At 46.2% G+C, this 12,687-nt stretch overlaps 3 protein-coding genes across 3 annotated transcripts; 1 reads left to right on the top strand and 2 right to left on the bottom strand.

Moving 5' to 3' along the window:
- Positions 1-587: 587 nt before the first annotated feature.
- Positions 588-1,915, top strand: DFL_009327 (uncharacterized protein; the record flags this gene model as incomplete). Its single annotated transcript, XM_067639194.1, has 3 exons — positions 588-784; positions 853-1,043; positions 1,101-1,915. 3 exons carry the CDS (start codon positions 588-590, stop codon positions 1,913-1,915), a joined length of 1,203 nt encoding a protein of 400 aa, XP_067487007.1.
- A 2,049-nt stretch (positions 1,916-3,964) lies between these two features.
- DFL_009328 (uncharacterized protein) lies at positions 3,965-6,346 on the bottom strand (the record flags this gene model as incomplete). Its single annotated transcript, XM_067639195.1, has 1 exon — positions 3,965-6,346. The coding sequence occupies one exon, from the start codon at positions 6,344-6,346 to the stop codon at positions 3,965-3,967; it is 2,382 nt and encodes a 793-aa protein (XP_067487008.1).
- Positions 6,347-9,334: 2,988 nt separating this feature from the next.
- Positions 9,335-10,608, bottom strand: DFL_009329 (uncharacterized protein; the record flags this gene model as incomplete). Its single annotated transcript, XM_067639196.1, has 2 exons — positions 9,335-10,414; positions 10,507-10,608. The coding sequence occupies 2 exons, from the start codon at positions 10,606-10,608 to the stop codon at positions 9,335-9,337; spliced, it is 1,182 nt and encodes a 393-aa protein (XP_067487009.1).
- Between the last annotated feature and the right edge of the window lie 2,079 nt (positions 10,609-12,687).

The raw sequence follows: 12,687 nt of genomic DNA on the forward strand, positions 1-12,687 counted from the left end.
CACCAGGAGCTCCATCAATTTCTGAGATTTCTCATTGGACCATCATAAAGTTTTCTTGCAAATTAGCGGCAGCTCATAAGAAATCGAAGCGAAATTTTCACACATCCCTGCTGCCGTCTTTCACGCCAACCTTCTTGCTTTGCACAGAAACCTGGAACTTAGTAATCTGTGAAACTGGTAATCTCTGATCGAGATTCGCATTCAGGGCTAGCGGCTGGCGCGCAAGAAAATGCCAATAACCACAAAAAACCAGCCGCTTCCCCTCTTTCTGTTCCCGGGTTTCTAAATCCTTGATACGCTTTTGATCTCTCCTTCCTTCTTCTTCTTTCTGTCCTCTTCATTAAACAATCCGGAATTTTGGATTCCCATATATCTTTCTCATTAACGGAAGCAAAAAAAAAACACTTGATTGAACCGCCGCCAAAGTCGACGGTATTCATCGCCGTCGCACCATCATTCAAAGATTCCTAGAATCACTTGATTCAACCTTGTTATTGGTCCCAAGGTTAAAAAAACAAATTACAGTTTTAAAGCATATAATTAACAATATTTTTCTGGTATATTGATACCGAATACGATAATCGACAATGGTCGCGACTGCCACTGCGGAGTCGTCCATTGGCGTGGCGCCAGAGCCAGTCGATGATAGAGATCGATTGGATTCGAAGTCACCTGCGACGGTCGCGCCAGATACGGTTGCGGATGATTCATCTGAGGGAACGCAGAAAAAGTCGTTCTTTGGGTTTTATACTTCGAAGAGGTTTTGGATTACGTTGGTGATTGGGTATGTTCTTTCTGTCGCGTATGCATATTTTCAAGTAGAGGTTTTTGTTAATGAAAGTGGTGATTTAGACAAATTTTAGCCCTATGTATCACGAGTACGAATACCTTTACAACGCTGCTGGTCGATGCGGGTACTAGTTTTCCGGCGTTCCAGACGTTCATCAATTACTGTCTTCTCAACCTCTGCTACACGGGTTTTACGATTTATAAGGAGGGGTTTAAAGGGTGGCTTAAGATCGTTTGGAAGGATGGGTGGAAGTGTATGTTTCCTACCTCTTAAACTCCTTCTCAATATATAGCACTAATATATTTGGCAGATTTCTTACTAGCCTTCTTCGATGTCGAAGGCAACTACTTCGTCGTCCTTGCCTACAGCTACACCACCATCCTCTCCGCCGAGCTAATAAACTTCTGGGCCATAGTCGTCGTCGTTATTCTCTCTTTCCTCTTCCTCCGCGTTCGCTACCACTGGTCACAAGTCCTTGGAATCTTAATATGCTGCGCGGGTATGGGAGTTCTTATCGGGAGTGATAAACTCCAGGGAGGGGATTTTCATAATGCTGCTGATGTACTAAAGGGGGATTTGTTTATGCTTCTTGGAGCGACGTTTTATGGTTTCAGTAATGTAACCGAAGAGTTTTTTGTGTCGAAGACGCCGTTGTATGTGGTGATCGGGCAACTAGGGTTTTGGGGGATGATGATAAATGGAGTACAAGCCGCGATATTTGATAGGGAGTCGATTAGGACGGCGGTGTGGAATGGGAAGGTCGCGGGGTACCTTATCGGTTACAATCTCGTCTTATTCATATTCTACACCGTCACACCAGTCCTATTCCGACTTTCCTCCGCGGCATTCTTTAATATTTCCCTCCTGACCGCGAACTTTTGGGGATTGATTATTGGGATTAGAGTCTTTGGGTACAGGGTGCATTTTTTGTACCCCGTGGCTTTCGTGTTGATTATGGTGGGGTTGATTGTTTATTATGTTATGGATGCTAGTGGAATTGGGGATGATAGTGTCAAGCCGTGGTTGGGAGAGGACCAGGAGGGGGGACATGAGGGGATTGGAACGGCAAAGAGGAGGATGAGGACGAGGGTTGGGAGGGGGGTTGGGGCTAGTGCTGACGCTTGACTTGGACGCTGGGGGTTTGGAGGTGATGTGATGGTGTAGTATGGGCGTGAAAGACGGGCAATATACCTAATCAAGTAGTCGACATACCAAAGTATATGTTCGATTAGCTAAGCAATATACCATGTAATGTTAGTCTTGTCACCGGACCCTATGTAATACATACTCTCCCAATCTCTGTTTTTCCACTAGACTTTTCTTGGGAGATATAGTATGTCGTACAACTAACCCTACACTAGGTTAACTTTTGTAGTATGATCAGCCGCTAGTTAATGATACGGTAGGAGTATTTTCAAGCACATAATATTCAAGTATTATTTACCAGTACGAAGTATAGTTGGTATTAATTCGGCTTTGTTGCCTTGGCTATTCGTGATACGTATATATATGCTAGAGTGATTCTGATTTCTGAAGTCGTTGTTAGTACCCCTTACGCTTTTTTGCTGATAAGAGAAATGAATAAAACCAAGGTTATAGAATAAATAGGACCTTTTGAAATATTGATGAGGATACTTTTGTTACTGCGAACATTTATATCAATGGTGGACATATATTGAGCGAAGGTAAACGGCTCCTAAACCTTGTACACTGTCAAACCAAGGCGCTTTCTTGAGGATATAAATGCAATAGTAGGGGTATTGGTTCATTGTATTGTATTACAGAGAGCGGCGTTATCGATATGATAGGTTTCTCTTCGTCATGAATCTGAATGTGGTGATCATGACGAGAGAAGTTATTGGCTTTGAGTTATTCACGTTGAGGGCTCTAGTGAAAGGGATCAAGGTTTACCCATAGCTTAACCATATTCCTACTTAAGCGCCAAGCCGCTGGGGATATCCAAACAAATAATGCATCATCGCATCAAATCTATATCTCATAGAAGCTAAATCCCTAAAACCTCATACAGGAAACGGATTCTATTTGTCCCTTATTTTCTTTGGTAGGTTCGCCAATATTTGATCGATCGCTTCTCTTCCTGGCCGTATCCTCACCTTTCTTTCCCAGCCTATTGAATTTTCTGAGACGGCTGCGATAATCCTGCTTCTTTAAGACGATAAATTCAACGTATTTCTTCTGATAGGAAGATGTATGCGGTAGTAGGTGTCGGACAATTGTCACAACATAGTATTTTTTCAATTACCCTTCTTCATGAGCTGTGACAATAACCTTGAATTGGACGGCGTTAAATCCTAGAAATCTAGATCACGTCATCGGTTGACACTTCGTTAATATTTTCGATTTTCCGCAGCCTTCACCTCCTCCAATCATAATCGGAAACCTCCACCACGGCGGCGATACCTACACCGTAGCCTGGAACCGCGAAGAAAACCCCTGCGACGCAGCGAAAGTCCGAAACAAAGATCCCGCAAACCCATGTAACATCAAATTCGATGTTAAAGATTACTCAGCCGCGACTTTGGAAGGGTGTGGTGGACCGTTATGGATTAATGCGGATGGACAGTTTAAGCATAATTGTAGGGAGGATCGACAGTTTGTACCGACGTTTTGTGCGAATCCGGGCGGTGGGTTTGGGCTGGATCAGGTTTTTAGGATTCATCAGGGATATATTTGTGAGTAGTTATAAGAGATGGAGATGAGGGGGGGGGGGGATTTGAGATTGAGGGCTTGTTGGTCATGGTAGACCGTGGGTTTGGCTATTGAACGAGTTCGTGGCGAAAAGTAGTATGTGGATGGGGGGGTTATACTGCTTTGTATGTCTTTATTTTTACGGTTTGTATTTGTAAGGGGTCGGTGGTTTTCTTTCTCAAGGTGTATTAAATAGAAAATTAAGAGCAATCACTCTTATTCTCCAACCTACGTCACTGATATTTGTAATGGTGATACGGGAACGGTAAAATCTCTTGCGTAAATGACTCTTCAGTTCAAGGGATATCATATACTGGCGGCAATGATAGAAAGAAAAAGAAAAAAACTAAATATAGGAAGTAGCGAATCCGCATCTACGTGAGTGCTAATAACCGCAAAACATGATCAAGCCGGAGATATTATAAAAGAAAAAGTGATAGCTGGTAAGACGGAAGAAGACATCGTTTAATGCCACTCCTCGGGTCCAAAGAATCCCTTCTCCGGAACACCTTGCTGGATAGCAGTACCCTGCACATCCATAGTATTAAGACCAACAGTATTACCCCACCATATTGGAGGTTCAGTGTTGGTCATAGAAAGTGTCAAGAAGATGATGATTGTGCACAAAGCAAGGCCTACATCCAAACCAGCGGATGTGAGGTAATTGTAATTCGCCCACCATCCGGAGAATCTCTTTCGGATGTGGTGGTTGAATACATACCCGACGATACCCCATGCGAGATAGTTGAGGGGAGTGGCGGGAGGGATAAGACCGGAACCAGAGAAGATAACCGGCCAGTTGACGTATCTGAGGGAGCTCTTGGGGAACCTGCGGGTGAGGAAGTAGAAGATTACTGGAGTGAGAGCACCGATGAGGAAGAACCACATGAGTCCAGAGTAGATCTGACCGGGTGAAAACATTCTTGCGGGACCGATAACACCCCATACGATGGAGGCGTTGAAGAACACAGTGGCGTTGGGGCAGGTGAAGTGATTAATCGCGGCCTTGGTACAGATACCATCGATAGCACCGAGAGCCCAGTACATGACAGCGACTTGAACAACGGAAGTCCACATTGCGGCGGTAACCTGAGCCCAGAACATAGTTCGTGGTGGGACCTTCATGTAATGACCAAGTTTGAGACCTTGAGTAAAGTTGAGGGATTGAGACATGGTAATGTAACCGTATGTCTTGAACATCATCATGGCGATTGGACGTCCGGGTGTCATGTAACCGATGATGAATTCGGTGATGACGTTAAGACCGATTTGGATGTTGGTGACGGCCTGGATCATACCGACTGGGACGAGCCAGATAATGGCGATGATGATGGAAATCAAGAACGCCCACCATTCCAAACCGGTGTTGAAGGCCAAAGAAGCAGTAAGACCCAATCCTAGCATCACAAAGAAGAAACCAAGGTACCACCAATCCGGGGAATCCTTATACTTCTTCATGAGCTTCATGTGGATATCGTCCTCTTGGTTTCTGGCTGCCTTCATTCGTCCATAAATCTCCTTTCCGTGATAAAGGGCAGTATGAACAATGACGGCTGCGATGGCGGCGAAAGAGAGACCATATGACATGGCGAAGGTGGTTGACAGGAAGAGAGGAGAGTAGGATTCGTATTTCGCAACATCAAGGCGATGGTTCTCGTCAAGAATTCGAGAGACGTTGTATGGCTGGGCGGTGTTGTCATAAGATCCAGAATCAGAGATTGGAAGGTAAGCAGAGTACCAAGCCCCGCTGTAATGGATACCCATGGTAATGAGGACGTAGAAGAATACGGTACCAAAAACGGTGTTTCCGATAGCGTGCCATGGTGGGATAAGTGGAGATCCAATATATCCGGCAATCTGAGTCCAGTCGAAAGTGATTGGAACGAGAGAGACACCGGTCCAACCGCCGAATAGCTGGTTTACGATAACATTGTTCGGGGCGATGAAAGTGGGGAATGCGAAGACGCTGAGGGCCTGGAAGAGCCACCCAGGAATCCAGTACCAGCAAAAGGCGCCGATAAGGACGTATAAAAAGAATTTGTATCTGGAAATGCTCCATCCGTTGGCAGCGGTTGGGACAGCCTTGGAGTGGTCGTGTAGCGCATAGAACAGGGATGTGTTAACCAAGTTGGCAGGCCAAATCATGGCGGCTGGCCAGACTAAGAAACGACGGCACAATCCAGCGAGACCGAATCCAAGACACTGGGTGGAAAAAGTAAGGAGTAGAGCAAAACCCCAACCATAATCGAAACCGTATCTGGCAATTTGGGCAAGCAAGATATCAGTCGAATAGGCGGCACCACCACCGAAGGAGACATTGGCCATGACCACGGAGATGACATGTTCCTTCATGTTAAAGGGACCCGGGACAAAGGACCACTCCCGACCAAAGGTTGTGAACTTTTTCTTTGGCATGACGATATCCCAAGCGCGACCCATTGGATAAGCCAACAACTGGGTAACGATAGAGGTAATGAGAATGGATGGCGCTCTCATTGAAAACAACATGTTGATACCGGAGAGAAGAGTGGCAAGGAACAAACCAATGACCCATGCACGGATGGTGTTACATGGGACATCCTCGTCGTAGTTTCGGACAGCCGCTCGCACTTCGAGATATGGAGAGTCGTCTTCGGTGCTCTCAACAATCGCTTGCTCCTTTTCCACATCGTGGCTGGCTAGCGCATTGCCGAGTTCGTCAAGCTTCTCAGTCGGATAGTTTGGGTCGTACTGGTGAGAACTGTACACTTGAGAAGCACGCCTCTCGGCGGGGTCAATCGCATCGTTACCAGACGCCGTAGCGTCGGTCGACCGACCCCCAATCGAGTTTCTGAGGTTTCGAAGCATCTTGGCGGTATATTAGTACAGGTTATCCCTGTCTCTCAATTGATAGAATGAGAGACTTTAGTTGCTTTCCATAGAAAAAGATGGAAAGAACTATAAGATGGAAATGCACTTCTCGAGGTGTGAGCGAAGAGACAGGTTCTTAGAACTCTTGGGAGGAAAACTTCTGGTTTCTTATATACGCATTCCAGAAACCACTTTGGGAAGGCAAGATTCTCCATCCCGTTATCGCTCACATAATTGAAGGAGGACAAGGGTAGTCTAGGAATTGAGACTTCTGGGTTTGGAGGTTCCAGATGAATTCTAGCGTGGGTGGAGAGCGGCGAAACTGACTATTAGATAATGTTGCACTCTTACATTTGTGCGACATGCCTGGGAATTCCATTGGACTTGTAGTGTTATTGTAACGGTAGAGCAGAGGCTAACCAACAATCGGAGCAAGCATGCGCTTTCTCGAGCGATGGTCAGGCAGATATCTCAGCCCGTGATAGTTGGCCAGCATATTCCACAGGGTTTCTTCCAATTGACATTACCAACAGGGGCAGGGGTATATGTTCCTATTAGGAAAGACCGAAAGGCGACGGAATCAAAAGTAAAAAAGATTCCCACAAGAAACACTGCCGACGATGTTTTAGCTTCTGGGAGCGATAGCTAGCTTCGTGATACGGAAGATGGGCTCTCATGATACTGTGATTATCTGACAAATGGCTGGGCTCTGTGGAACGTTTTAATGATGCCCCAGCCCTGTCTTTCATGACAATTGTCTGCTACCATTCCAAGGCTGGCAGCTTTGTCGACCATTAAATTCGCACGAACGGTTTGAGGCGGATGGATTGAAAAAAGAAGAAGTACGTTTCAAGATAAGAATCGCCCCACACTGCATGGTATTACGCCTTTTGACAGACATGAATGCGCTGATTGAGCATGATGTCTAAGTCGCTTGATTTCGTGATTTCTCAACACAGACAGTCCAGAATCTGTTGTAATTTTTGGATCGCCCATCCATTCCAGAACAGGCGAAATCCAGGCAGCGGAGTGGCAACTTCAACCAATAAAAGGTGCTGTATACACTCCAGGTCAGCTTCTTCATTCGAAACTTGCAAGGTTTGTAATACCGCATGAGATCTCATAAAAGGAGCCACCGGAGTATCGGCAACTTGAAGGTGTCGGATTTCTCACACTTGGCCAGGCTGGGCAAGAGCTTAAATCAGCTTAGCTATATCCCCAAGATGTCCTGCCGACCTTGGAGGAACTGGGCAGCCGGATGCCAGGCCCATCATTGTTGGAAGCGAAGGCAGGACTTCGAAGAATCGGGGATTGCAGATGAGGTCGTCAAAGCTTGATCGAATAGTTCTGTTATCTAGGCAGCAGTCCGCTCACCATGCAACAGGTACATGTATAGTACATGTACTGCCCATACATTTTCTGTGGAATCCTGTACCAGAGTGGCGACAAAAGCTGCCAAACGAGATTAAGACATCGATATCATTGGTTGGTGTGTCCCAAAGTGGAAGCTGCCGCAATTGGTCTAGCATTTACAAGAAGGGCCAGTATGAAAGAACCCTGCGCTAACAAACGCTGCAGTCTTGCTGGCAGATATGGGAATAGATATCGATCGAACGGCACCAGGAACTTCGAACTCATGAGCGGTAACGCACGGCCCAATTGGCGGTAGTTCCCGTACGCGTAATGCAATTCCTCCCCTTCTCGTAAGACATCGCTGGGACGTCTTCGGGACCTTGTTGCGGTGGTCATTGCAGTGCGGCGGGGTGAGGAGAAAATCGGACCGGCTTAAACTCCAGTTTCTGTTCTGGTTACAAATAACACAGCTGACAACACAACACATCCGTCTGGATTTCTGGGACAACGTTTCAGTTCACTAAACACCTTGTCAATACCCTTGCTAAGCGCCAGTTCGTCTGGGTAACCCATGCCATTATTCGCCTGGGATTTCCTCCGATGCATGTATCATATAATATTCTTACTTGATCCGATTCTTATCTTTCGGCTGCCGGCTGGTGCACCGTATCCGTGGCATGCTCCCCACGCGTGAGGCTTCGAGGCCGACAACACCACCGGATCATACATAAGTCAGGAACATAGGTCATTTGGGATCAAATACGAAGGGTTTTATTGTCCACATGCCTACTTGCCCTTTTGGTACTGTTTGTAGTGGTATCAAGGAGCGGATTGACGCCAGTTGATTTGGGATTGACAAAATCGGCCTCGACCTCCCCACCAGTCAATTATATTGGATATCTCCCTGCGAATAGCTGGATCCATCGAGCGATGTACATGTAGGCCTCTCGACCTTCACCTAATATATTTGAAAACTAGGACTACGGTGCTCTTCGGGAGCAAGTTATCTAGCTCGACAAAACCATGCCATCTTTTGGCTTCCGTCCTTCTTAATTCCGCAGTGATGAGATGGCTAGTTGTTTCTATAAAAACAGCCTTAAGTACCATCTTTCATTAGTTTCGAATTAATTTGGCGTCTGAAGTCCCTTGACCACATTTGAACTTCAGAGCAATGGTGCCTATGAATACCATGGAATTGGGATTCCCAGTGCCAAAGTTGCTGAAGATAACTTATCTTGATATCTGATTCCATATTCCAAAAAAAGTCATATTTAGACGGGAGACCGTCCATGTGAGTTAATCTGAGGTTTAGTATATTACCGCCTACCAATTTCAATCCTTTGGAGTGTTGGTGCCTGTTCCTGCTCCATCGAGTGACTGAGGGCAGTTTTTGACTGGCCGTGCTAATTGAACCCATGGGTCAGTATCCTTATGCTCGACCCTGGCCGGTTTTATTCCTTAATGGGATCCGCCACACTGATTTCAACAAAAGTCTTGAAATTTTTTCTGTGCACTTGACATTTGATAATAACTGAATCGATTCTGGATATAAACTTAGATACATTACTTTTCCAGTGAACAATTAAGGTGGCAATATTCGCCTATCTACAAGACCAGCGTCCCGGAATGGATCTACCTCCAAGTATCCGAAACGGTCGCAGTCGAAGCACATGTTGGAACGGTGTAAGAGCGATTTGGATCACTCTCCCAAGTAACGGTCGATCCGCTCTTCTTAATATATTTGTATGTGAAAGAGGTACCTGCAGGAATATTGACAGCTCCAAACCACAATGGATTCGAACTACTGTATTGCGATGCGGAAAGAAGGATAGCGTTTGCGGTATTCCAGCTTCCGAGTTGAGAGATTGAACCGACGACATAGACATCTTGACCAGTGGTGGTGGTAACGAGCTCTTTGAAGGTAACAGCGACAGTCGACGGGCAGGCGGATGCCGTAACTGTTTTTGTCACTGTTGCAGCCCCTGAGCAAGCAGTTAAGGATGTCGTTGTTGAAGTGCTGAGGGTGGTGGAAGCTTTGGAAGTGGTGGAACTCACTGTGCCACCGGACGGAAGAATGGCGATATCCGCGCAGTGTAGATAAACTTGTGCGGTTTGGAAAGAGTTCCACTTGAACGAAAGCAGCGTGTGACTGGAGACATAGTTTGGAATCTTGATTTTCTTCGTAACAGTGTAGCCACCCGCAATGCTAGTATAGCACGAATTAAGCGGTGCCCCATCGACGCCCTGACACCTACCACTTTCCCATCCTTTGCAAGTGAACCAGTCATTCCGGTAGCATGCCTGACCCTGCTGACAATCAGGTGAATAATCGCAAGTCTGCCCGCTGACGTCTTTGCAGCTTAAAATGCCTTGTTCGAAACAGTCTTCCGCCGCTTCCTTTTCAGCTTCCGTAGGAGTATAGTTAGGGTCCAAGAATTTATCCACAAGGGCTTGGTCTTGGCAGATACGGTAGGTGAACATTCCACCGTGGTCGCCGTTATTATCGACGCACCACTGGACAGTGATGACATCGCCTTCGGTGTAGGTAGCGACCGGTGCGTTACCCCAGGCACTCCCTGGTTTGTTGTAATCAACACTGACACGGGCGTTGTATCCGCATGGACCGCTTCGACCGACGCTGGCGGCGTTGAGGTCTGGCCATGCGGTAACGGGTTCAAGAATGGAGCATTCGGGACAAGTGTCAATACCGGCCTAGTATAATATTAGCAATTGACCCAGTCAAACTCCAGTTTCTGCGTTCATCGCGATGGGATGAGTTTAAGGTATAGAAAATTTTAGCTTACTTCGCTTCCAAGACGAGTACGACTCTTAGGAATAGTCAAATATCCGTGGCCGCTAACCAACGTCGCCAGTGCGAGTGTGTTTAAATAGTGCGAGACTTTCATGTTTGTGGATAGAGGCAAGTTGAGACTTGGCGTACTGTATAGTATTGTAATATAGAAGCTAGGCTTTGCGGCTTTGAAAACGATTGTACCGCTGGCTTGCCTTGGATACCTCTTCTGGTATAATCGGATTGTTCAACGACATCCACAGCTCTTATATAGAGCTTCCGAGGACTAGAATTCTAGAAAAGTTCTTTGGTTTCATCGCCGCCGGCTCCGTATCCGGCATCAATCTTATCGATAGCCTTACCATCTTCACCATCGATGTACCCCGGGTGACGGTAATCACCTTAAGTTCAGATGATCCGATTCTTCACCCCACGGCTTGGAAAGCTTGGCCATTTGGTGGAGCGAAGGCATGACGGAACCGCCTGCATATCAATATTTGCCCTGCGTCTCATTTTCCCATCTTCCTCCACTTATTTAATCCGTGGTAGTGATCGGACGAAAATGTACCTACTTCAACTAGTTTCAGTTCTGAAGAAACAATATGTGCACATGCATATATAAAGGCCCGAACGAGCGACGGTGTGCTGAGTCATGTCATAGCGTTTGCGGGGTCTCCAGGATTGATCCAGGAACCCTCGGTCTGCTGATTTATGTTGCGCATCGACAATAGTATGGGGCCATGGCTTAAAATCTTTTGTGAATTACCCCTGCATATATGCATATCGTTGTGTTTGAGAAAATGACCTTGTGACGCGGGGAAGCTCCGGCTTGCCGACTCGGAAATGCGACAGGCGACTACGGGGCTCGGAGGACGGCTTTATTTAGGCTGGAATTTGAGGCTAGTTAGCTTTTAGACACCTGAAGATTTAATATATATTCTCCGAAAGCGTCCTTTCTACTCAATTTGCAGTTCCGGGTCAGGCCTTCCCTATTCTATCATTGCATTCTTGGCTCTCCTATTAAAACGGGGCTTATGTACTATGCAGTTACCATGTTTTTATCAAAAAGTACCTGATGTAAGTAATTTAGTACCTGTTACCGAAGAGCATCTTTCTACAATCTCTAGATTTAACACACATGAAAGAAGCGGCCTTGGTTATTGGTTGGAAGCCTGCGACCATCAACGTGCACTGTATGGGCAGCTAGGAGTGCTGTTAGGGGTTGCTAGAAATCGCTTGGAAGTGTTGCGGTGCGGCTTGTCTTGCGTCCACTTTTCCTGGACAAGCCACTGGGCAACTTAGCGTGATCATGAAGGTCCAAGCACATATTTGCAATTCAACAACCATTTTCGCTCCTTCTCAGTTATATCGATTTAAAAATCGGCCATCCACTCACACGATTATAAAGCATTGCGCAATATTCAGACCAACTATTGGACCCACATTTTTTCCTCCCCAACTTCATGCCATCGGGTAGCATCCTGTTGTATTTTGTGTGTTGTTATGCAGTCTGGCCCGGCCGGGCAGTCGGGACAGATTTTGACAGGTCTTCACCTAAGTGTCTTATGATATTCTAGAGTCATTTGACGGGCTTCTATTTCTAGAATCGACCCACCAAGGCCCGCCTTGAAAACGAAGTTGCGACGGCGATTTTTTAAGGCAGTTGCCCACGATCCGAAATGAGTATGTCACTAGAAATTCTGAAACAAGGTCGATTATGCGAAAGCGAGGCAGAGTTCAATTTCACCACCAACATGTGTATTAAACCACGATACACTGGTTGCCCCAAAACTCTAGAATTTATAAACCATCCGAACTTTCCCCAGACACCCCTTTTTCTGTGACCAGGGCGGAAGCTACCGAGGATACCAGTGGCTTTTAAAAAGTGTAACTTTGTGACGTGCATGAATCGAAAGATCGGATGCAGAAGCCCATTCAAGGTTCGCCCTTTCTTGAATTGGACCTTCAATGTCATCCGTGAAGTCACCGTCAGCTCACAGTCAGTCGAGATGAGGCAGCTCCCTTATCAAAAACTAAGGTTTTGAAGAAACCCCCTTCCCCCCCCTAGTAGAGATCTGAACCTTGGAGCTGTCTCTCGGCTGCAGCCTGGCCCCTGCGGAAAGTCCTATGGGAGTTCTAATGAATTGCGTATATTTTGTGGTATAGTAGCTCTGGATTCCACGGCATTGTCCGT

This window comes from Arthrobotrys flagrans (assembly GCF_004000055.1).
Source record: "Arthrobotrys flagrans strain CBS H-5679 chromosome Unknown unitig_1, whole genome shotgun sequence".
NCBI lineage: Eukaryota > Fungi > Ascomycota > Orbiliomycetes > Orbiliales > Orbiliaceae > Arthrobotrys > Arthrobotrys flagrans.